Raw genomic sequence first — 24,322 nt, forward strand, 5'->3', positions numbered from 1 at the left:
TCATTCATAGGTTCCTCTCTTGCAGCGTATGGTGTGAAGAAAAACATGCCCCAGAGCCCTGCCGTTGTGAGCACTGGGGTGTCCACCTCCACGGGTGAGTGCTGTCCCCAGCTGCTGGGGGAAGGCTGGCACACAGGAAGAGTTGTTCCTGAGTGACACATGGCAGGAGGGGACATAACCTATTGGTGGTCTGAGGTCTGTAAATGGGACTCACCCCAAGGGCCTCTTGGTTGTTTCCAGGAGTGGGCAGGTGGGTATGCCCCTTACCTTACCTTGGCCTTCCTGTCCCAGGGGGCCAGGAAGCTCCACACCTGCCCAGGGTCAGGCACTCACACCCCAGCCCCCACCCTTGTTGGAAGCCCCTGGCCTGGTTACTGGTTACCCATCACAAGGGCCAGGGCGCCCCCCAGAAGCTGCTGCACCCTCCCTAGTTCCCATGGAATCTATCAACTTAGGCTGCCACGAGTCATGTGTCCATCTCTTCCGTTGCTCTGATCCTGGTGCGTTTCCCTCCATTCAACAATTCATTCATTCAAAAACTGTTTACTGAGCACCTGCTTTGTGTGAGACCGTGTTCTGAGTTCCCGGATTACACACATAGAGAAGGAGGCTAGATTCCTGCCCTCACCAGGCTGACAGTTCCAGTGGAGGAGGCAGATAACAAGCAAGTGGAAAAAGTATACAAGATAATTACAGGAAATGACACATAATTGAAGGACCGACATAATGAGGTGGTAGAGACAGGCATGTGTGTATGCTGGACGGAGTGGTCAGGAAAAGTGCCCCCAGGCTGCAAACACTTGAGACCTGCAGTTGGAAATGAACTCACCCAGTTAATTAAAGAAAGGCCTGCCTGACACAGCAACTTTTTGACCATTCACTGAAGACCCTGTAATGTTCAGGTGGGGGGCAGTCCCTCAGGCCAGCCCCCAGCACTTCTGACATTGACCCGACCTCCTGATGGCCAGGCCCAGCTAGGCAGGGGAGGGTGTCTCTGGTCCCCAAGATGCTTCTTAGTAACTGCGGCGAGCAAGAGCAGGAGACCCTCCGACACACCCACTAACCCTTTCTTTTCCTCCACCCTCCTTCTCTTCCTCTTTTCCTTCTGGTCATTTCTTCCCTCTTCCTCTCCCTCCACATTTACCGTCCCCCTCACCCACTTCTTTCCTCTCCAGCCAGCACCACAAGTGTCCAGAACGATGACCTCTTGCACAAGGACTGTAAATTCCTGATCCTGGAGAAAGACAACACACCTGCCAAGAAGGAGATGGAGCTGCTGATCATGACCAAGGACAGCGGGAAGGTCTTCACTGCCTCCCCCGCCAGTGTCACTGCAAGTACGTGGGAGCCCACGAGACTTGGGTTTTGGAAGAAAGACAAACAGCGTAGACAAATGTCCTAGCAAGATGGTTTGAGACATTTGAATGATGAAACCACAGTCATCCCATTCAAATGGAAAATGTCTGCCAAATAGGGTGTCCCAGGGTCTGCCTTGAATGCAGACAAGTCAGGGAAGTTCCAGCAAAGAGCTCCCAGAGGGTCTTTGGGCAATAATAAGTCTCCTAACCACAGGCCCAGACCGGGGGGATTAACCCTGGGAAAGCAGGCCCTCTTCCTACCAGGCTAACTTCTACCTCCACAAGTGGGAAAGGATGTGGGGTGGCGGGAGCGGGGAGAGAATATCCGGGATCATCATGGGTTGTGTGCACAGCTTCTTTTTCAGAGGACACCCTAAAAAAGGAAAAGCAAGCTGCATACACCACTGACACCTACCTAATGTCAGAAGCTAATGGTAAGAGCAAATCTGATTGCTGTCCACGTTGACTTCGGCCAGTCCATCTGCCATTGATTTGTCTCCCAAGACCTCAGTACTCTGAGTGTGGTCCTGGACCAGCAGCATCTGTGAGACCTGGGAGCGTGTTAGAAATGCAGAGTCCTGGGCCCTAGCCCAGACCTGCTGTGTCGGAGGCTGCATTTTAACAAGCTCCCCTGTTGATTCATGTGGCTAATTATAGAAGCAAAGTCTTCTCATGGTACATCTAAAGTCCACAGTGGTATTGTTTTCTCACCTTACTTGTCCTCCATAATTTTCAGAACTAATAGAAAAAGGCTTTTCAAAGCACTTGCTAGCTTTATTTTTTTTCTTCCCAAATACCTGGATTCTGTCTTGGATAACCACATTTCTTCACTGCTCTGGTTCCTATGAATCTCTCCAAATCACTGATTTTAAGGAGGTCAGTAAAGGAAGAGAAAAGTTAAGTCACAGAACATCTTTTTAAAAATGCAAATGACATCAGTTACAATCCTCTCAAGGTCGGAAGCCAAGTCTTCTAAGTTAGCAGTTCCTTACATTTTAGGGGTAGAGGTGGGGTTTGGAGCCAAAAGATCCTTTTCAGAATCTGGTGAAAGCTATAAACAGTTTTCCCAGAAAATTCCACACATGCCCACAAACTCAATGGTCAAATAGCATCCAGGACTCATGATCAGCCCTCCTCCAAGCCCATCTTTGCCTTTCTGTTCCCTCCACCCCAGGTTAGGAACCTGTGTGCAGTCTTGTAACCAAGAAATCAAGAGTCATTTCTCACAGGGACATTTATTATTTGAATGCCATGGTCATTCCTAACACGGTCCTCCAAAAAATGTCTCGGGCTTTAGAGGTTGAAGGTCACAAGAAGGTTATGACGCTGTGCTTTTTCCCACTGTGACTTGTTTGCCAAGCCATGTCTTCAACAAGGTGATTATTGCAAATATGAGATCTGTGAGGACTTAGGTAATGGATGTTCCTGCACCTGCCTGTGGCTGTTCCACAAGGTCCCTGGGGGCACATCTACATCAAGCCCTGTCCCAAGTCCACGCACAGGCTGCACTGGACTGTGGGCTCCTGCAGTTGAAAGGCTCAGTCAAAACATGTGTTCTCGGTGCTTGTATTTCAGGAGATGTGAAGACCGTGTCCGCAAAGGGCAAGGCCGCCTCCGCAGGTGAGTAAGACCTGGGTCCTGCAGTGACTGGAGCGGAAAGGGCTGGTTATGGTGAATGGAATAGATAACGGCCCCCTAGCCTGGAGCCAGGGCATGCATGAGCCACCCAACTCTACAGATCTTCCCCAAAAGCCTTCAATGGGAGCGGGGTGGAGGGCGGGAGAGGGGCGGGCTGGGGGCTGGAGCAGGGCTGCAGAAGGAGCTTAGCTCAGGAGATGTGCTCACGGGCCACACTGCCCCTGCTGGGTGCCCATGGTCTGCCCTTAGCTGCAGAGTCTGCCAACATGGCAGGAGCAGCACAGCAGGGCTACTGTTGTGTCTTACAAACCACTCCCCTCCCCCCGCCCACACGGGCTGCAAGGTGACCCTAAGACCACACACTTCTGCAGTCCTTTACACTTTCCTCACTTGCTCCCATAATCTTGTGAGAGAAGCCGATCAAGGGGTATCAGCCCATTTTAGATACTAAAAACTAAAAACACTGTCACTGAAAATAAAAATTAATAAATAAAAATAAAAAGCTTCCTGACCACCCCTTACGAGCCGAGTGTAGTTCTAGGCACTGTGGGGATTACAAAGAAAGAGCCGCATGAACTGAGACATGAAGATGGGAATTATTCAGCTTTGTGCATAATAAAATGCAGGAGGTTGTAGCAGATCCACATTCATAACCAAGAATTTTAAGCCTGGTCGTATCTGCTACATCCTCTGCTAATTACTCTACATGCCTTATCTCATTTCATTCAACATCCATCTCATGAAGAAAGGTCAGCTTTGAACTCTATTTTATAAAAAGTGAAACAGAGAGGTTAAGTGACTTTCTCTGGGTCACACAGCTCAAGGCCAGGATCGTCAGACCGCCGCTCTTCGCCAGCCACAGCCCTGTGTTTTTTCCAGGAGCCACACAGGAACCTGAAAGCCCCACTCACATTCACTCAGGCCCACAGGAAGGCACCAAAAGTTTGAGAATTTGGAGGGAAGAGGGCAAGAGCTGCCTGCATTCACCTTACCCTTGCCCTCTCTTCCACAGACTTCTACGGCTACAACCGCCACCGTGGGGGCGGCAGCGGCAGGGGCGCTGGCAGCGGGGTCTCCGGTGGAGGCGGCAAGGGCTCGTGGGGGGTGGCGCCAGCCTGGTGCCCCTGCGGCTCCTGCTGCAGCTGGTGGAAGTGGCTGCTGGGGCTGCTCCTCACCTGGCTGCTGCTCCTCGGGCTGCTCTTTGGCCTCATCGCTCTGGGTATGTGGTGACGGCAGCCCCGCTGCCTCTTCCGAAGGGCAAGAATCGGCGAGTGTCCCGAGTGTCAGGGGCCAAGGGTCCCGAGATCATGGGTGCAGACCCCATGTTACTGCAGATGAGAAAACTGGGCCTCCAGGAGGCATCTGGCCAAGGTCCCAGGGCTGCTCCGTGGCTGAGCTGGGACTCTAAGGCAGCTCCTCGGTCCTGGCCCCAGGCCCCAACCCCGTGGCATCCTGCTCTAAGCATCTGGCTGCCCTTAATAATCAGGCCAGACCTTTCATAGCCTCTTTACTTTCCACGTTCTGTTGGCTCTCACACCAGCTCCCTGGGAGAGAGAGGGCCAGCTCTGTGACCGTCTCAGATGATGGCCAGGTGTCTTCAACGCTCGGTTTCGAATTCGAGTAGCTTATCCTGCTGGTAGCCACGACAGACTGTCTCCCCCAAAATATTCCAACAAAATGTCCCCATGGCATGAAGAAGCCGCCACGGACTCCAGAGCCCCCTTTTCAGGCTCCCCTGGAAGCTTGGAAGGCACTGGCTCGGGGGCCCCTGTGCTGACACTGCCTCCATGTGTCCATTTCAGCCGAGGAGGTGAGGAACCTGAAAGCACGTGTGGACGAGCTGGAGAAGGTCAGGAGCAGCGTGCTGCTTTACAACGAGAAGATGGAGAGGAGCAGCCAGGACTCTGTGCCGGGTGTTGCACCGAGGCTGGGGGAAGGTGTCGGGAAATCTGGGCTTGATGGCTACAGTCAAGAAGACCTCTGGCAATTCATGAGGGGCAAGCTGATGGCAGAACAGGAAAACGGTGAGCACATCGCAAGGCAAAGGGCCAGTGGCTCCCAGTCCCGGCTCCTGTGTGTGGAGTGGTACCCATTTAGGGCACTCTCAAGCTCCCCTCATTCAGCCCTCTGGACAGCCCTGGGAGGGGGGGAGGACCCGTATTGCTATCCTGTTTTACAGCTAGTAAAACTCAGACCTGGGGAGAATTGCCCATGATCAAGATCACACAACCTGCATACTTTAGAATCAGATTGCTAGTCCTAGCCTCTGTTTCTTCCTACTCTACCACGGTGATTCCCTTCAAATGTGTGTGCGCGTGTGTGTTTGTGTGTGTGACACAGAAGATGTGCAGCTAACTCAGGCTTTGCTGTCTCTTGTAGGAAATCTCCGAGGAAGCCCTGGCCCTAAAGGTATCACAGTGGATGGAGCCCTTTCCCTGCTCTCATTTCCTGCACTTGGAGCTGGGTTTTCTGGGAGGACTGGAAAACTTCTCTTTTTTCCAAATTGAAGGATGAGCAGTGGAAAGATCTTACAGAATCTGTTGGGAGGGTTGAGAATTGGTTCTATAGTCAGAATATCTTAGAATGAGAAGGGAACTAAGGCATCATCTAAGAGAGGCCGAGTGAAGTGCCCAAGAGACGCAGACGGAGGCCGCGAGGAAGCTACACCACACGCCATCTCACCTTGAAATGCCATTTACATGCTGTCAACGGGCCTTAAGATACTCGGAGAGAATGGCCCTTGGGTTCTCACCCCATCTCACAGTTTTCATGTCTTTCTGATTTTAGGTGACATGGGAAGTCAAGGCGCTAAAGGTAAACAAAACCTGGAAAACTTTACCTTAAATATTAGTGAGGGTTGACAGTTTGAAGCAATCAGCAAGTGTCAGAAAATGCACCTCCCACCCCCCTGGCCATCTCCCCTTGTGGTAGGACCGTGAATTGCAGAGCAGCCTTCACACCCTTGGGCTTTTGGGGCCTGGGGGCTTGATGACAGAGCAAGGCCACATCTCTGGGGCAGCACTGTCGCTGGCCCCTTCTCAGGGATTCCCACGCCAGGGACCCTGAGGAGGCCTGCGCCCAGGGCCTGCATCTCCCCCAGTTGCAAAAGGCAGCCTGAGGGCCTGCTACTGCACAACCCCCGGGGAGATTTCGAGAAATACAGATTCCTGGGCCCTGCCAGGAATCAGATGCTCTGGGGACGGACCCCCTCCCCCCAGGTTAATTCTGATGAACCAGGTCAGGAATCACCGGTCCAGGTGAGCAGCCTGCTCTCAGGGGTTTTAGCCCAGGGAGGCTGGGAATAAAAGCCACCAGTCAGGAATGGAGCTCCTGGGCGGGGGGGGGGGGGGAATTCAGTAGGAGCACCACCACCTGCCTCCAGGGGAAGTGGGGCGTCTGGCAGGGAGACAGGACATAGTCACAGGAAAAGGTGCCCCTCAGTGTTGGTTAGCTGGGGGACAGTCACCTGCTAACTTGGGTGGCACAGTGTTGCTGTAGGAAACTGATATATGTCCTCAGAAAAGTGGTCTGACAATCACTGGGACAGGCCTAGGGGTGGGAGGAAGAGCTTTCCAATCCCAGTGACCACAGAAGTGCCCCTCGATCTAGCTGAGTGGGATTCTCAAGATTCGGGGTATGTGGGAATTGCTGGAAGATTCTGGGCCCTACTGCCAGGGCCTCTGATGAGCAGGTGTGAGTGGGGCCGTGAGCCTGTGGCCTGGATCAGCCCAGGTGGTTCTGAGGCCAGGGGTGCACAGACCATTCTGAGAATCACTATTGGGGATGACAGGGTCGCCCCTCTCTCCTTCCCAGGAGATCCCGGTGCAGGAATTGGGGTTCCTCCACTTGGTGGCCCTCAACTTCAGGATTCCCTGCCCCGACACGCACACACTGGGTCACCACCTCAGCACCCCCTTCCTCAAGGCTCCAGCTTGCAGGTCCCACACCCCTCCTGACCGTAATATAGGATGCCCAGTCAAATGTGAATTACATATAAACACTAAATCTCTTGTCACTGTAACTAAAAGTTTATTCAATGTTTATCTGCAATTCAAACTTAACTGAGAGTACCATATTTTTACTTGCTAAATTTGGCGATCCTACCTGAATTCCACGGGTGGCTCCTTTAGGTGATGGGCCTGAGTTCTCTGGCTGACTTTTTTCTCTCTGTCCCCACAGGAGATCGAGGGTTCCCTGGGACTCCAGGTGCGTAGCCTCTGATGACTCTGCTGGGGTTGCAGACTGCCCGGTCCTTGCTCCTGGGGTTTGGGAGGAAGGCAGGGCTGAGCTATTCTTGTGTGTCCACAGGTATCCCTGGGCCCTTGGGCCACCAAGGTCCAGAGGGACCAAAGGGACAAAAAGGCAGCGTGGGTAAGAACCGCTTTTCTGTTCACTTATTCCCTCATTCCCTCATTCATTCATTCATTCCGTAAATGTTCGTTAAGTGCCTGCTGTGTGCCAGACCCTGTTTTAGGTGCTGGGGAGATGTGGTGAACAAAACAAAACCCCTGCCTACTTTTGGGTGGAGATAAACAACAGACATGATAAACAAGTGAAGTACATAGAGGGAGGAATGGCTCATGAAATGGGAACACAGAGCCCAGTGGAGCCTTGGGAGGGCTGAGGGGTAATTGAAAATAGGGCCGGCAGGGAAGGCCTTGCTGAGAAGGTGCCATTTGAGCAAAGATGTGAAGGCGGGAGAGAGCCAGGCCTGAGGAGATCTGGGGGAACCTTCTAGGCAGAGGGAGCAGCTACACGCCCCGGGGCAAGCGTGTGCCCATGGGTCCAGGAGCTTGCGGAGGAGCAGGAGGAATGGGGGCGGGTGCTGGAGCCCACTAAGAGGCAGAGAGTAGAGAGGGAGGGGCCCTGGAGGCCTTGTGAGGGTTCAGCTTTTACTCCCAGTGAGTAGAGAAGCCACTTGCAGGTTGGGGCAGAAATGGGACATGATCCACTTGCATTTTCAAACTCTCTGGCTTCTGCTTTGAGTCTGGGCTACAGGGGAGAGAGAGAGGTAGGCAGTTGGGTGTGGACACTCCAGGCAGGTGTCCCGCCAGCGAGGTGCTGCCTGTGGCGTCCTTCGCGGCCCTGAGATGGACATTCCTGTCTTTAGGAGAGCCTGGCATGGAGGGACCCATGGGCCAGAGAGGGCGAGAAGGCCCCATGGGACCTCGCGGTGAACCAGGGCCTCCTGGGTTTGGAGAGAAAGGAGACAGAGGTAAGAGGTGACTCCTTCACCAGGAGGGTTAGCTGCGTCCACACTTCCTTCTTACATCATTCTCCCTCCCTCTGTCTTTTACTAGCATTAGCTGAGCACCTGCCTTGAGCCAGGGGCTGTGCTGGGCCCTGCGGAGACTGTGGTCTAATGAGGGGGCGTGGGCTGGGCTGTGCGTTCAAGCCTGGGGCTAAGACCCCTGCAGTCTGAGTCCACAGAACGTGGTCACAGGGAGAAATGATCTTCCCGAGAGGGGGTGGGGACGAGTCAGGGCTGAGGTGGAGAGCTCAGGGCAGGGCCTGACGGAAGGCAGAGTCGGGTGCCTGCCCTGAAGCCTCTCTTGGCTGGAAGGAGGCAGGGAAAGTTTCAGACACAAGCCCAGCCCTGGAGGGAGCTGGGAAGATGTTGCATTAGATACTTAACCATGAGCCTGCTTTCATCAGGGGAAATGAAGCACAGACACCAGAAATCCTCTCAGGGCCAAAAGATGGTGAGCAAGAAGCTTTATTTTTAGCTTCACTCTCTCTTAAAAATATTGCTCAACCAGGCAACAAATATTTATTGAGCACCTACTGAGTGCCAGACTTCATGGAATATAAAGACTCTGGAGGTAGAAACTGAACTGTTTTGCTGATTCTTGGCCTCATGGTGGCCCCAGTGGATCAGAGACCACCGGCAGAGTGGGAAGTGTTCCCTCCACCCTGCAAATGACACCACCGGGCTGGGTGGGCAACCAAACTGGGGGTACCCTCTCAAAGTGCTTATTTCTCCCCAGGGGATGCTGGTCAACCGGGCATTCAAGGCCCACCTGGTGTCCCAGGTTCTGTGGGTCCCAAAGGTAAGTCAGGTACCCAGACGGTACCCAAGTTTGCCACATCCAGGATGGATCTCAGAGGTCCAGACGCTGGGATCCCAGATGGTCCTAACCCACGGTCCCAGGCCTGTGCGGGGTCGACGGGCCCACAGAGGGTCCCCCCGACAAAGAAGTCCCTGGGTATCAGGATTGGGGCTGTATTTTTGGCTCTGTGGTGGATTTGGGAGTCACGTTTCCATCTCTCTTTGATGGCCCTGTTATGTGGCCCCTAAGTGGGGGGATGGATCTGGAAATCAGAAGTCAGACAATTTCTTTGCTGGCTAGGGCCCAGATGCAAACATTTGAGAGCAATATGTCTGGACAAGCCAGGCGAATGGGGCCTTCTCACAGTGCGATGCCCATCTGGTCCACTCTCCTCCCTGCCCCTGCCCCTACCCCAGCTCAAATGTTTGACTGGGAAGGAGCAAAGGGTCACTTGATCCCAGCAGCTACAGCTTCCTCCCTAAGGAGGACTTTGCACTGGGATCACTCCTGAACCCACTGGCTCTGGGGTCCTGGTGCGCACACGCAGCCCTCACCTGGGGGTGCGTGCCCCACCCCTTCCACCTGCCACTCACCATGGGGTCAGTGTCCCTGGCCTGTACCCGACCCATCTGATCATCGTTGTCGTGTTGTCCTCCTCAGGTTCTAGCGGTTTTCCTGGCCCACAGGGTCCCCCAGGTCAGTAGCCTTCTTCTCATAAATAGACGCTATTTCTGGGGCAAAGAGAGGGATGTTAAATGGAGAAACAAACATTTTTAAAGCAAAAGAAGCAATTATAAAGAGAGCCTCTAAGAGACACAAAACTCACATCTGCACGTGTGTCCCCTGCGGCTGAGGCTGGTACCGATGGGTCCCATGAGATCTGTTCTGACCTGACTTGGGGCACGAGGCCCTCCAGCAGCTTCAGCAGCAGGCAGCTCCCAGCCTGCCTTGATCTGAGCAAAGCGCCCGCCTCACCTGATCCCCTGTGGGCCAGAGCTTGTCCTGCTGTCCTGGGAGTCTTGAGCTGCAGCCCACTCTGTGATGCAGGCCAGCGTCTCTGCCAGGGTCCCGTGAGGGGTCCTCATCCCCGGGCCTGGTAATCGCAGGGACAAGGAACCTGGACCAGGACGATGTAGCAGGGACATGGGGAGGAGTCTGTGAACAGCGGCCCTTGACTTTTACTCCAGGGAGTGTGTGTGCCTATGTGTGTGTGTACATTTGTGTGCCAAGTAGGTGTGTGTACGTGTTGTGTGTGTGTGTGTGTGCCGTGTGCATGTCCCTCCCTTCCAAAGTTGGGGACCCTCATCCACCCATGTGGTTTCCTCTGTGTGCAGGCTCTGTAGGTCGCCAAGGGCTCCGAGGTGAAGTGGGACTCCCTGGCATCAAAGGTAAGCTGGGGGAAGGGGTTAGAGGGAGGGGGCATCACCTTGTAGATGCCACTCACTTAAGAAGGAGGTCTGGGGGACTTCCCTGGTGGTCCAGTGGTTAAGACTCCATGCTTCCAACGCAGGGGGCACGGGTCAAACCCTGGTCAGGGAACTAAGATCCCACATGCTGCATGGTATGGCCAAAAAAAAGGAGGAGGTCTCGGGGGACAGGGTCTGGTGGACACGCCAACAGCCTGTGCAGGCCGACAGGGGCATGAAGGGAAGGGGCAGTCAGGACCGCGGGGGAGCCTGTCTTCAGACGCAGACTCTGCCCCTTGTTGGTCGTCCCTACCAAGGCTCTTTACGCTAAGGTGTCCATTTCCTTTTCAGGTGACAAAGGACCTATGGGACCACCAGGACCCAAAGGTATGCTTCTCCCGCTGCTGCTCGGACAACACCACAGCCTGCCGACTCCTGGGAACCCAGATGTGACCCCTGCCCCAGTGTCCAAAAACCCATATGACTTGGCTCCTGGACCCTGGGGCTGGGAGGGATCTGAGATTCCTCGAACCTCTCAGGGAAACTGAGGCACAAAGAGGAGAAACAGCACCAGTGTCACAATGCTGTGGTTGGGTGGTCCTCGGGGTGGCATGGATGCAGCACTGAGGCTTCTTCTCTATAGTCTGGTGCCCCTCTTGCCCACAGCACCCACTGGTGTGACAGCAGGGCCTGGGTCAGTTTGTGGGTGGGCCCTGACCCGGAAAAGATCTATCTAGTGTGCCTTTTGGGCTTTGTTAATGCTGAGTTCTTGCCAACATTCAGCTGACAGAAGCTTACAGGTACAGTGGGAACCGTTCTGCAGCCCAGGGTCCCTCTTACTGGGTGAGATTCTTTTCCTTGCTCCTGACTGATGCTTGCTTCCTCCACCCCCAACCCCTGCCCCATTTTTATTTTAGGTGACCAGGGTGAGAAAGGACCCCGAGGCCTCACAGGTCAGTCCCACACAGGAATCTACTGTGATCCACTAAAGACTTTTTGTAAATCCATTGGGTACTGGAGATGGGGGGAAAAAATACAGAAGTAGGAGACAGAATCTCTGTCTAAAACCTTCAGGGGACTTGCAATCTAGAAAAAAGCAGGACAACATAAAATAAAGCACTGAATGGAGTATAAGCCAGCATCAACATGTATGGTCCAGACAGTAAGTGTTTGGAGCAGAAAAGGGAGTTTATGATTATCTCTGATTCTTTTGAAGAATTGAGTTGGGAAAATTAAGCTCTTCCCTAAGTGGCAGAAAGTTTGCACTACTTGTATCCACTTACCTCCTGCCAACTTGCATGATTAAAAAGGAAATTAACAGTACTAGTGCTTTGGCTACAAGGGGCAGCTTTTTGTTGCCAAGGAAATAAGACTCATACACAGGCCCCTTCAGACCAGGCATGGCCTCTGGGCCAGTCCGTGCCTGCTGCCGGGGGTGGGAGGCCTGACTTTAGAATCAAAGCTGACGCTGTGTCCCCAACCTCTGGTTGGCACACGAAGCTCCTCTGGTTGGGGAGGTGGCAGCCTTGGAGGTGGCCGGGAGGGTAGAGTGTTCTACCACTGTCAAGCTCCTCCAAACACCTACTCCATTTCCTTTGCAGGCGAGCCTGGCTTGAAAGGTTTACCTGGTGCTGTGGGTGAGCCCGGGCCTAAAGGAGCAATGGGTGAGTGTCTCACAGCAGCAAACACCATGGGTCTGCCCTGCCGCAGTCATCATCATGGCCCTAGAGTTGAGATCCTCCTAGAGCTGCATCTCCCATTCTCTAATCTACCCACCCCTGGTAGAGGCTCCATTTACAGGCTGTTCCTGGATCTGGGCATCCCTCTTGGGGCTCAGAGAGCTGCCGCTGTCTCTAACAGTTTCTTACCGCTCTGGAGGGGCTTGGCAGGACATGGTCCATCTGCCCCGGTTCCTGCCTCTAAGATCCTCAGGCCCCTGGGGAGGACAAACAAGGGCTGAGGTTCTTTGGGACCCGCAGAATTCCAGGCATAACCCTGATACTCCAGGGTTCAGCCCTTTGGCTGACCCTTACTGAGGGACCTGTCAGCCAGGACAAGGAAGCTGGCTAAAGACCCCCCACGGGGCCAGGCATTTGACACCACATCCCAGAAGGGTCTAAGCCCCACCAATGGAGATGTGGTGCATTCATGATCTCATTCATTAACAAAGTGTTAGGAAGCGCTGATGGTGTGCAGGGTGCTGTGCTGGGCGAGTAAGATGCTTTACCTCCCTCGAGGGGAGATAAAGCTTGTGTGAGATGACAAGGGCCACGAAAGGTACAGGGTGCTATGCGGAAACAGTAGAGAGAGAAGTTTCTTCCAACCAGAAGGATGAAGGAGGTGGCTTTTCAGATGGTTCTAAAAAGTAAAGATTTTAATCACATCAATTTAGAAAATGCCACGCAGAGACATGAGTGAGGAAAGACAAAGAGGTGGGAAAAAGCAGGTGGGAAGAGCTGGTCCCAGAAGGACATCACTTTGGACGGAGGTTAGGATAATGCCTACAGCAGAGGAGACAAGATCTTGGAGAATCTTGACCTCCAGGACCTGGACCAAATGAGGCCGACGTGTATTGAGCATCTGGTGTGTGCGAGTCCTGTGCCCTCAATGCGGGAGATGCAGTGGGGGCCATGGAACAGTTCCCAGCAGGAGAAGAGGCATTACTGGCTTAGGAGGAGAGGGCAGGGGGAAAGCTGCACCCTGCAGGTGTGACAACGACAGGGCTTCTTCCACGTCTGATGGCTGCAGGAGGGGATGCACGGGCGCCCCACCTAGGAGACAGCTTGTGAGGCTGTAAGGCAGTGGAGGGAGAGAGTCCCAGAGTAGCTCCCAGAGTCACTGATGAGCTTGCATCTGCTTTCCTAGGACAAGCTGGCCCCGACGGACACCAAGGCCCAAGAGGTTGGTCACTGAGCTGCTCTCCTCACTCCCCTGGCCCGCCACTCCCCCCCACCCCGCCTACGTCCCAGCGCGCAGCCCCCAGCCCCCCGATCACAAGGCCAGAGGGCGTACATCACAGGGAGATGTGCAAGGTCCCGGTCTCATCCCCCTCTTCCCTTCCACCTGCCAGCAAGTTACTCAGTAAAACCCCAAGAGACCATTGGCTCCGATACGTTGGCTGGTCAGCTTGCCTAAAAGGAAAACGTTTCCACGTTGGTCATGCTTTCTCTAGGGGAACAAGGTCTTCCAGGGATGCCCGGAACCCGGGGCTTACCAGGACCTTCTGGAGACCCAGGAAAGCCAGGTAACAGAGTAGGAGGCGGGAGCTGGCCATGCTGTGTGTGTGTATGTATGTACCTTCCTTAATCCATTTTCCTCTAGCAGCTCATTAGGAAAATGCCACAACTGCTGGCTTGAGCCGGGCACAGCGGCTGTGAGTCCTGACACCTGAGTCACCAAGTCTGGCAACTTGGAAAAGAGAGATCAACACTGAAAGCAAGGGGTTCTAGAAAGGGGCAAGGAGTCTCTTAAAAATGGCAGTTTATCACCACCTCAGTGTCTGGGTCCTCTGAGCCCTTCCCCTGTGGACCCCCTTGGGCCGTACCTGGACCCTCGCCAACAGCCACCAGTCTGGGGAGATAAGCCATTGTTAGGGTCTCCACCAAAGGCCCAGCAGGAGCAAGATCCTCAGGGCTGCAGGAGGAACAAATCAAAACAAGCCAAGAAAGCCGGGAGGACAAGGTGGCAATCCTCAGGGGCCGATGAGGAACAGGGGGCCTCCGGGCTCCTTTGGTGGGTGCACAGATGGGGAGAGCACCCAGGAGGGAGCCTGGGGGCAGCCTTAGGGGTCAGTGAGTGTATGAACTTTCTGGGTTTGTAGCTCTCAGACCCCAAAGGGTCTGTGACCCCAAATGGGCTAAGAACCATCCCCTGATGGAGCAGTGAGTCAGAAAACTGTTCTCATCCAGGGCTGCGAGGACCCTGGAGTCCGGCTGCCCCAGACACGGGGTTCGTCCTCCTGCGCCCACCAACCCCTTCCGCCCTCTCCTGCTGCTGAGGGGTCGGCTCCTCCGCCCTTCAACTCTCCTCTCATGTCTTCTACTCTCCATAGGTCTCACAGGACCCCAAGGACCTCAGGGTGAGTCATCGGGTCACTGCCACTTCAAATGCCACCGCCAAGCCTCCCACTCCCAGCATTCGGCAGATGCTGCTCCAGTCACCTTAGTGTCTCCTCTCCTTCCCTCACTCCCCCAGCAAAAATGGGTTCAGGTCATTTTAATGTGAGTCTTGAGAAACACCTTAGGAAGGAAAAATATGCACAGAACAATCTAGAAAGCCATTCTAGGAGAGATGAGGTTAGATCACGTGTGAATTCTGTCTGCCTGAGCCTGGTCCCCTTTGGTGCAGGGACCCCCAAGAGGAGGCTCCAGGCCCAGGAGTCCCATTAGCCCCACAGAGGCCCACATCTCCTGTGGCACGGTAGGGAGTGGGCTCTCATCTCATGCAGAAGGGCCCAGCCTCCCTGGGACAGCCCCAGTGTCAAAGCCTGTCCGATAGTTGGACAGTGTGCACCCACTTGGATTTGAGAAGCTGTCACCACACCAGCCCCAAGTCCTAAAGGAAATTAGGCAAAGATGTAAAATAAAATCAAACAGCATCTCCCCCCCACAGCAGTTGAGCGCACAGGGATATCTTTCAAATGCTCCCTGGTGGAGTTGTGGACAAAAGCAAGAGGGGGTGTTGCATCAGATACAGGAAGCCCAGCCCCTACTCCCCCAGGCTGCAGGGCCGGTGGGTTACAATGGCCGCTTTGCAGGCTGCAGGGGGCTCATCCCCCAGAGGGACTGGGATCCCCCAAAGCTGGGCCTGTGAGCCTCTGCCTGCAGCCCAGCTGTTGTTCCATTTCCTAGAGAGGGAGAAGGGCTCCAGAGCAAGAGGCTCCCTCAGGGGGCTGGGCTAAGGCAGAAGGCTGAGCCAGGTGGGTCTGCAGGTTTCAGTCAGCAATTGTGGCCTTGCCAGTGACAGAGCGCTAGGTACTACCACAGGGGGTCTGGAATTGCTGGCCCTTAATCATCCTGACTGACTTGTTTTCAATCACACCAGGACTTCCTGGTACCCCCGGCCGACCAGGGGCTAAAGGTAAGTGATTTTCCAAATTAGACAGTCACTGGTCATTTTTGCAGGAGGGGAGGCATTGGCAGGAGGGAGGTCCCTCTGTGGCCAGAGCCTGGATCATTAGTGGCATCTAGTGGCTTCAGTGGAAGGCTGTGAGGCTGGGGAGCCAGGGATTCTTCTGATCAATTAAGCCCTGACTCCTCAAGCCCCACCCTTCCCCCCACAATCCAGAGCCTCGCTTTGGTGCCTGGATGTCTCCAAGCCCTCGATGGAGGAGGATCTGCAAGGGTGCTGTCCCCACCGCTGACTCTGTAATGCCCCCCACGAGTGCTCCGTCCCCTCACCTAGGCGTGGTCCCCCCATGATGTGCCTCTTCCCTGGGACAGGTTTTATGGTCCACACAGGCCTCAGTGTAACGGGGACACTGCCACCCCCTTTCTGAGAGGGGGCTTTGACACCGGCAGTGAGGAGCCTCTCAGATGTTACTAAGAGGGCAGTGTCAGAGTTCTCAGAGGGGCATCCTCAGGACTTTGACCCTTACATGTAGGGCGACACTCGCATCCGGTCTGGACCATCAGACCCCAACCCTGAGCCAGTCCAGGAAAGGGGCTGCTCAGGGACGGTCCTTCTCCTTCTGTCCCTGTGACCCCACGTTCCTGAACCCTGACGTTCGGTGGAGTTTCCCTCTGTCACCTTGGGAGGGACCTGCTTTCCAGAAACTATGGCTAACCACAGGTTGGGCCAAGGAGTTCTTTCAAGTACAGCCCAAGCAGACACGTCTCTGGGTCCACAGATCTGCTCATGGATTGATGGCATCTTTAGTAAGAGATCAGAGGCTTGGGGATTCTCGAGGAGAGACACCCTGCCCATCTCCAGGGCCTGTGACTTTCTGTCTAGTGTGCACAAGAGGTGGACATTTTACCTGATACTGGATTGTGTTCCAACAAAAATAAACTCAAGTGCTTTCTCTTGGCCTTGACCCCAAGGGGCTGGCAGATTGCAAGCAGAGCCCATCCCTCTACTTCCCCAAAGGGGGAAATCGATATCATCACCCCTCAGTGTGTGGATGACTGAATTGCCCACAGGCCTTGGGAAATGACAAAAAAGTCCCAGAAGAATCTCCAGTCAAGAGTTTTTCCATCCTCTACTTCACTCACTTGGTTCTTCAGAATGTGGATTTCCAATCAGTGGAGATTCCTCATTGCGACAGCCTTGGTAAAGTGTGAATCTGACATTCCCTTCTTGGAAGTACTCCATGCACATTTGCATTTTCAACCCTCTAAGACACAAGGCACAGAAGAGATCTGTTAACCTTTACGTAACTCGGAGTTTCCCAGACCACAGAACCCCCTGTGGACTCTGTGCAGACCCTACTACTGTCCCAGGGAATTAGCCCCTGAGGAGCCCTGGGAACCGGGCTCTGCCCCGCAGGCTCACTGCCTCTGCTCTTTGACCTCTCAGTGCTTTTCCCACCTAAAGCGATTCCTAGTAAGAGCCTGCAATGCCCAGTGTGGGAGGGGGAATGACTCCCGAGTCAGCTCATTCTGGCCTCACCAAAAGGCAGACTCTGCAACATCCGCAAATGAAGCCCCTTCACAGAGTCCCAGCTTCTTCCAAAAGCTAATGTGGGCCAAGAAGATTGATGCTCGAGCCTCCAGGGTCTCCAGTGCAGAGATTGGTGCTTAATGCATCCTGTATGCTCCCCTTCAGTTCATTAAAATGCCTTTAGCCTGAGGGTTAGAAGCCCAGGAGTGGGTCTCAAATGCAATCAGAAGCCTTGAAAATGATTTATTGAGCCACTAATTGATCCTGGGAATAACCACTCTCCTTTTCCTCCCCTCCCAGGTGAACCGGGAGCTCCAGGCAGGATCGTGACTTCAGGTAGGCAGGACCTGCACTGTGTACTGGGCATCTGCCCTGGCTCTGCCTCCACACCCTCCAGGTCTGTGGGCGCGGTGCTTTGGGCAAGGTGCAGTGCTGAGCTCTCCCAGTCAGAAATGAGGAGGGTGGGGGGATTTCAGACGTAATACTGGCCCGACCTGGCCCACAGCCTGGCCTGGGTCCCCTCTGAGCGAGGAGAGTGGGGCTCAGCGTTCGACGTGCCTTCTGTTTTCAGAGGGATCATCGACTCTCACTGTCCCAGGTCCCCCGGGACCTCCTGGAGCCATGGGACCTCCAGGACCTCCAGGTGCCTCAGGTCAGTCTGTTTTCTTGCTTTGCCCCAGATCAGCATCAGGCCTTGGTTGCATTTGACTGTAGCAGTATTCGCTCAAATCCTGAAACCCGGGCCAGAAGCCGGGGAAGAGTAGGAAGGGGCTGAGAAAGCCCCTCCCGGACAGCCTGGTGAGCCCTGATCACTCCCCAGCAAGTATCCCAAGCCCTGCACGGCATTGCTTCACTAGGTCCCCGCAGCACCATTGGAGGCTCGAGCAGGTAAATGACACGCCTAAGGTCACACGGATAAGAAATAGCAGAGTCAGGGTTTGGCCCAGGTCCTTCTGCCTCCAGAACCAGTATTTGATTTGTCAGAGTCAATCCTCAAATTGTTTCCTCTTGGAAAACAACTTGATAATATGCATCAAGAGCAACAAAAGTGCTAGGAATCTATTTGAAGCAAATACCCCAAATTGTCCAACAATAACGAGATGGCTACAAAAATATGAAGACTTAAAGTTGTTAGCAGATAACTGTGTTATTTAAAAGGGCAGATAACACAACGTTGTAAATCAGCTATACTCCAATAAAAAATTTTTTTAAAAATAAAAGAGCAGAATACTCGATAATGTGTGCTCTGTAGTTGCAACTATATTTTTATAAGATAAAAAAATGCTGAAAGGAAATACAACAAAATGCCTGTAAGTTAAAGAATTGTGGGTGATACTTTTTTCTATTTATCCAAAATGCCTGTTTTTTTATATCTATTTTTCAATTATTTAAAATGTTTGTGTGTAAATGAAATACATTATTTAACATGACCGATGCAAGTACGGATCGGCCTTCCCTCCTGATAAACTCCAGTGAGAGTGGGGACACTGTGGGTGTTTAGAAGTCCCTAACCATCGGAGGACAGTGTCAGAGAGGGCAGTCCTGTCCATCCCAGGGGCCCCAGTGCCTGGCAGAGGAATTCTCACTGGAATGGACCACAGGGCTGGTCTCAAACTGCTTATTGCTTTCAAATAAGCAAGGTGACCTCTTTGGGCCACTGTTCCATGCCTTGTGAGGAAGCTACTTATGTACGCAGGCACCTGTCTTTTCTTCAGTTCTTTCTAGAACTTTGCCCCTAGAGGTGTGATAAAACCTTTTCTTCCCCAACCCCATTTCCAGGCCCTGTTGGCCCAGCTGGTCTCCCAGGACAGCAAGGTATGTCGCACCCTGAAAGAACGCATGACTGTAGGCTGTGGAGAGCTTCCTTCCTGGGGTGGCCCTGCGTCCCATCTTTAAGTGAGAGATGTGCATGTTGGGAAGGGAGGTGAGGGGCCACCGGGCTCTTCTCCAAGGCCCCGGCAAGGCCTCAGCAGCCAGAGGAGACACCTCCTCCCACCTTCTTCCATGTTTCTGAGAAGGTAGGGGTCCTCCCGAAAGGGAGATTGAGGCTCTTGGGTCAGGATCAAGCTCAGCTATTTTCACAGGCCTCAGGCCTCTGGTGACCAGATCCTGAGAATCGTGTCACTGTCCAGCAACTTATCCAAATACCAAAAAACGGCTCCAGTTCCTCCTGGGGTGTGTCTCGCTCCCAGCCAACACTCTGGCCCCACCCACAGTCAGCTCAGCTCAGCCCCGCCCACAGTCAGCTTCGCTTGGCCCTGCCCCACGCCGAGCACTTGGGCAGCTCCAGAGGGAAAGCACTGACAGCTGCAGGCGGTGTCCCCCAACTCTGTGTCCTCCCCACAGGCCCGCGAGGGGAGCCAGGACTTCCTGGTGAATCGTTCATGGGCAGCAGCAGCTCCATCTCTGAGGTCCTCTCTGCCCGTGAGTGCCACCGTGTTCTCCAGGACAGGTGACACAGGGGTGGGAGTGGGAGAGGTGGCCATGCTCTGGGGCCTGCGGCAGCTGCACCAGCGAGTCATCGTGAGCCCCAGTGTAAGGATGGCCAGTTCCTCTGAAACGCAGTGCTTGCTGAGGACAGCAGGGGCTTTATCGGCTGTGGAGGATGAGTCACAGGGGATGGCGCAGCTGTCGGAGAGGCTCTCCGGATTCCAGGAGGACCAGGGTCACATGGGGCCTCTGAACCCAGCCCTGTGAGTGTGACTGGAGGAGTCCTGAATCCCGCACACCATGAATAACGACAAGGGTCCCTGGGTTCTCAGCCACAGGCCCGGCCTAGGAGCGCTGACTCCTGGGTCCTCCGGTTCCTAGAGTCCTTTAAAGAGCCCAGGCAGAGAAGCCGCTGGGCCTCCCACCTGGGCACCTGGACACCTGAACACCTGAACAGCAAAGGCAACGCCAGCCCTGGTCTGACAGTCACCATGTGACAGGCGCTGTGCCTTGACGTCCCACTGAGTCTGCACAAGGCCCTTGTGATGTAGATCTTGGGCCTCTGGTTTACAGCGGAGGAAGCTGAGGCTGAAAGGTCAAGAACTTGCCCATGAGTTGGCAGTGATGAGGCAGGATTTGAACTCAGGCTGTCTTGACACCAAAGTCATGCTCTTAATCATCACTGCACACCCCCATCAGCCACCAGGGAGCTCGACTCAGCCCCGCCCTGCCTCTGAGCAAAAGGCACCTCTAGCAGAGGGGGTCTTGGAGGGTCCTGTGCCACGACCCATGACACATGGCCTGGTGTGTGGGTGTGAGCACAGGCACCGAGGATCCTGGTGAGGGGTGAGGCTGGTGGAGAGCAGCCTCATGACAGCTTTTGCTCATTTCTGGTTTCTTCTTTCCACAGAGGGTCTTGATTTACGAGGTCCCCCAGGCCCACCTGGACCACCCGGGCCACCAGGTGAGCACCTCAGGGATCTTTGGAAGGTGGGGAATCTTGGGGGCAGGGAGCTCAAGGCACTTAGTGAGGAAGCCAAGATCCTGGGTTCAGCATTGCCTCTTCCTCACCCTCTTCTACAGGACCATCCATTCCAGGACCCCCAGGACCCCGAGGCCCAGCAGGTGAGAGCTGAGCAGTGGGAGGTGAGAGACAATGGGACCCAGAGCCCAGGCTTCTTCCGGGCCGGCTCTTAGGAAAGAGCTTCTCTGTCACTTCTGCTCCTGGGCAGAGTGTTCCTGGCTCACCTCCTGGCATTAATAGGTCTTGGGTGCTCTCTTATCTAGGGGAAGGCTTGCCAGGCCCACCAGGCCCACCAGGATCTCTCCTGACCAGCTCAGGTAATGCTGGGGCGTCAAGTCGCTCCTGTTCTCTACCCCAGCCCCAGCACATGCCATGGTCATGGGCACGCAGCCTTTCTGACCTACTCACCATGCTTCCTTCTGCTGACTTTCCACCGTGAGTGTGTTTGCATAAACTCCGTGCTACCTGCTGCGTGGAGAGAAGGTACTGATGCCAACCCAGCCACCCTGAGAATCCCTGGTTGCCTAGCCTGGGGGAGATCTGCCTTTGGGGAGCTTCTGGGCCAACTGGGGAGACCTAGTTCCTGTCCTCAGGGAGCCCAGGTCTGATGAAGTAGGTAGGACACATGCTCATGAAATGAGATAAATGCTGACAGTATAACATAGAAACATATGGAAATAACTTTAGAACGTACTTTAGCCCAGAACTTGTCCCTAGTGGAAAATTCATCCATCCATCCATCGTCCACACTCAAAACTATTTCTTTCCTCTACAGAGACCTTCTTCTCTGGCCCTCCAGGCCCACCTGGCCCTCCAGGCCCCAAGGGAGAGCAAGGTGAGCATGGTGTCTTAGGGAGCGCAGGACCCTGCATGTACCCCTGCTTACCCAGCTGGTGGCCGGGAGAGTTCGGATGAGGCTGGATGAGCGGGTCTTCATCGTCCTGCCCTATCCCATTAGGAGCTCAGCAGCCTGCAGCAGGGGGTGGGGGGTGGTCAGAAGCTCTGCAAAGAATATCCACCTCTGCCTTGTCCTGATGGGAGGAGAGGCACGAGGAGCCCTAAGCCCCGAGTCTGCCCTGGCCCTGGAGCCCCGACCCCTTCCCCATGGCCCCCTTGAAGTCACAGCATCTGGGTGGGACATGTCTCATGACTGTCTGTCTTCTCCAGGTGCCCCAGGCCCCCAAGGACACCAAGGTACAGTAGAACTGGCATCAAACAAACCTGGGGTAGGGGTGGGAGTGGCAAAGGCTGACCTTCCAAGATCCCTGAGCTTCTTGAGTTTGGTCCAGATGAGTGAGGGTAGATCAGAGTGTGTCTCTGATGGTTGAGAACTTACGTGCGTGCGTGAGTGCGTGCGTGCGTGTGTGTGTGTGCATGTGTCTGTGCGGCAGCTCTAGATACTACCCGAGGGCCGGTGCTGCCCCAGCCATCATGAATCTTGGGGATGCCTCGGGAGGGAGGTGGTGTCTTGGGCTGGGGCACGGGGAGAGGGAGGCCGGCACAGCTGACTGTCCCCTCTCTACTGTGTCCCTCAGGAGAGCGAGGCCTCCCAGGGTTCTCAGCCTCAGGTAAGTGCTGAGCCCCCTGCTGCTGGCTCTGCCAGAGCCTCCCCACCTGGCTGACTGCACTGTGTTGTTGGCCTCCAGGCTCCAGTTCTCTCGGACTCAACCTACAAGGACCGCCAGGCCCACCCGGCCCCCAGGGACCCAAGGGTGACAGAGGTCAGTGAAGGCGGGGAGGAGTGGGAGCAAGGCTGGCTCCCAGAGCCCGAATAGAGGGCTGCGAGTACTTGCTGATGCTACAGCCTTGGGAGGAAGAAGAGGCTGAAGAGAGGAGAGCCTGGAGGGAGAAAGGGACCGGGGTGTGGGGAGACAGTCTCTGCCCAAGGAAGCTGTGACACCATTGCAGAAATGAGGCTGAGAAACATGGGACAGTTTTTGAGCCACAGCTGATAGTGTGGTTGAACTTGAGGAACCAGGGGAGGCTTCCTGGAGGAGGTGATGCAAACAGAGCTGCTTGTTTTGGATTCCAGGTGATCCCGGAGTCCCAGGGGCTCCCGGCATTCCCAGTGGGCCCTCTCGAGGTAAGAACCAAAGGTGCCCAAAGTTCTTCTCTCCTTCTTCAAGCGAGGCTGATCATGCCAATGAGGATGTTAATTAACTAATTCATTCACTTATCCATGATTCAGTGTTGATGAGATACTTTCTCCACGTGCTGGGATCTCTGAACTGCCTTTAAGGAGGTTACAAGTTAGCGGGGGTGGGAGGGAAGGTTGCCTGCACGATAAAGATGACTAGCAACACCGATGATGAATGATGGCGAGAACAGAGCCTGGGAGCTAGGGGTTCAGGGGCGAGGGAGGCCACGTGGGCGGTGAGCAGGTTGCCGAAGGAAAGGGAGGGCTCGGCCTGGGAGAGCTCCTAGGAGCTCTTTGCCACTGTCTTAGTTCTCCTACTGAGAAAGACTCTCCCTCCTCAGACTGTAAAAGCATTGCCTGGGCTCCCTTGTTGGACCCCAGGGTGGAGAGACCAACTCAGAGGCTTTCTCTCCTGCAGGGGGATCATCATCGAGCACCATGTTCATGCAGGGCCCGCCAGGCCCACCAGGGCCCCCCGGGCCTCCAGGCTCCATCAGCAGCTCCGGCCTGGAGATTCAGCAGTACGTCTCTGACTACATGCAGAGTGAGTGCCCGGCGTCTGAGTGGGGCAGAGTGTGTGCGTGTGTGTGTGTGCGTGAGCGCACACCAGCACTGCAGGTCTGTGAGCTCCCGGACACCCGCCTTCTCACAGCTGCCCACGTATTGATACATAGACTAGTCCTCACCCCAGCAGAGGCTCGTACACCCACATGCTCATCCACATGCACGTGCACACACACTTTCACACTGGTGTGCACTCCCCCGACCTCATCCGTGTGCTCTCTGTGGAGGTGAGGGTGTGATTTCCACACATGTGGGCACCAGAGCTTCGTCAAATGGGTGGCTGACTGGAGTCTTGTTGGTCCACAGCCATGGAGAGCCACCTGGCCCGGCACAGAGTCTGCCTCAGTTTCTCCATCTATAGCAAGGGGAGTCTAGGCTCCCTGCTGGCCCTGCCTTGGCCCCTGTGCGGGATGGGATGGGTGGGTGCATTTCATCAAGTACTTCAGGTCACCTCTGTGGGGAGGACACGCCCTCTTGGGGACAAGCCTGACTTTGCTTTATTTCTTTGTTGGCAGGTGACAGTATCAGGTCTTATCTATCTGGAGTTCAGGGTCCCCCAGGCCCACCTGGTCCCCCCGGGCCTGTCACCACCATCACGGGTGAGACTTTCAACTACTCAGAGCTGGCCAGCCTCGTCGTGAGCTACTTACAGAGTAAGCCTCTCCCCACCCCTGTAATGACACCGTCCTCCCAGGGTCCACGGTTACTCCTGGAGCCTCGTCTCTTAATTTGCTGTTTGCTTTGCCCTTTTTCTGAATGTGATGTTCAGTGCTGAATTCACGGTAATCAGGCTGCCGAATCTAGCTTCAAAAAAGGTTTGTTCAGATTAAGAAATATAGAAATAAGAAATTATAAATAGCCTGCTAACACCCCCCTGCATTCATTTCCCCCAAACGGAAACAGCTGGTTGACCAGGTCTTTGTGATTCTGGAGTAATGAGTGCGTTGCTTCAGTACCAGCTAAGCGGGTAACCGGTTTCCTTCCCCACAGCTTCGGGGTACAGCATCAGCACATCTTCCACCTCCATCTCTTCTGAAGACATCCTGGCTGTGCTCCAGCGTGAGTCGGCTGTGGTGGGCTAGGGGGTGGGGTGCCTTCCCTCTCTCCTGCCCGCA

General features: G+C 54.5%; 1 protein-coding gene across 3 annotated transcripts in view; it reads left to right on the forward strand.

The window, feature by feature from the left end:
* Positions 1–24,322, forward strand: part of COL17A1 (collagen type XVII alpha 1 chain) — a 50,916-nt gene that overhangs the window by 21,644 nt on the left and 4,950 nt on the right. For 2 of the 3 annotated variants that reach the window (XM_059899862.1, XM_059899863.1), the window contains exons 13-48: positions 26–94; positions 1,176–1,337; positions 1,712–1,792; positions 2,934–2,978; positions 4,009–4,215; positions 4,799–5,020; positions 5,376–5,405; positions 5,784–5,810; positions 7,176–7,202; positions 7,305–7,367; positions 8,107–8,211; positions 8,984–9,046; positions 9,707–9,742; positions 10,381–10,434; positions 10,804–10,839; positions 11,370–11,405; positions 12,054–12,116; positions 13,318–13,353; positions 13,625–13,696; positions 14,504–14,530; positions 15,496–15,531; positions 17,353–17,388; positions 17,624–17,704; positions 18,832–18,867; positions 19,399–19,476; positions 20,393–20,446; positions 20,566–20,607; positions 20,770–20,823; positions 21,282–21,341; positions 21,674–21,700; positions 22,042–22,074; positions 22,153–22,227; positions 22,539–22,589; positions 23,062–23,187; positions 23,723–23,860; positions 24,198–24,266. In XM_059899862.1, coding sequence (XP_059755845.1) covers positions 26–94; positions 1,176–1,337; positions 1,712–1,792; positions 2,934–2,978; positions 4,009–4,215; positions 4,799–5,020; positions 5,376–5,405; positions 5,784–5,810; positions 7,176–7,202; positions 7,305–7,367; positions 8,107–8,211; positions 8,984–9,046; positions 9,707–9,742; positions 10,381–10,434; positions 10,804–10,839; positions 11,370–11,405; positions 12,054–12,116; positions 13,318–13,353; positions 13,625–13,696; positions 14,504–14,530; positions 15,496–15,531; positions 17,353–17,388; positions 17,624–17,704; positions 18,832–18,867; positions 19,399–19,476; positions 20,393–20,446; positions 20,566–20,607; positions 20,770–20,823; positions 21,282–21,341; positions 21,674–21,700; positions 22,042–22,074; positions 22,153–22,227; positions 22,539–22,589; positions 23,062–23,187; positions 23,723–23,860; positions 24,198–24,266 — 2,457 coding nt within the window. The remainder of the gene's footprint in view (positions 1–25; positions 95–1,175; positions 1,338–1,711; positions 1,793–2,933; positions 2,979–4,008; positions 4,216–4,798; positions 5,021–5,375; positions 5,406–5,783; positions 5,811–7,175; positions 7,203–7,304; positions 7,368–8,106; positions 8,212–8,983; positions 9,047–9,706; positions 9,743–10,380; positions 10,435–10,803; positions 10,840–11,369; positions 11,406–12,053; positions 12,117–13,317; positions 13,354–13,624; positions 13,697–14,503; positions 14,531–15,495; positions 15,532–17,352; positions 17,389–17,623; positions 17,705–18,831; positions 18,868–19,398; positions 19,477–20,392; positions 20,447–20,565; positions 20,608–20,769; positions 20,824–21,281; positions 21,342–21,673; positions 21,701–22,041; positions 22,075–22,152; positions 22,228–22,538; positions 22,590–23,061; positions 23,188–23,722; positions 23,861–24,197; positions 24,267–24,322) is intronic. The other variant, XM_059899864.1, reaches the window with a different exon arrangement.

The sequence above is a fragment of the Balaenoptera ricei genome, chromosome 16, assembly GCF_028023285.1.
Source record: "Balaenoptera ricei isolate mBalRic1 chromosome 16, mBalRic1.hap2, whole genome shotgun sequence".
Lineage (NCBI taxonomy): Eukaryota > Metazoa > Chordata > Mammalia > Artiodactyla > Balaenopteridae > Balaenoptera > Balaenoptera ricei.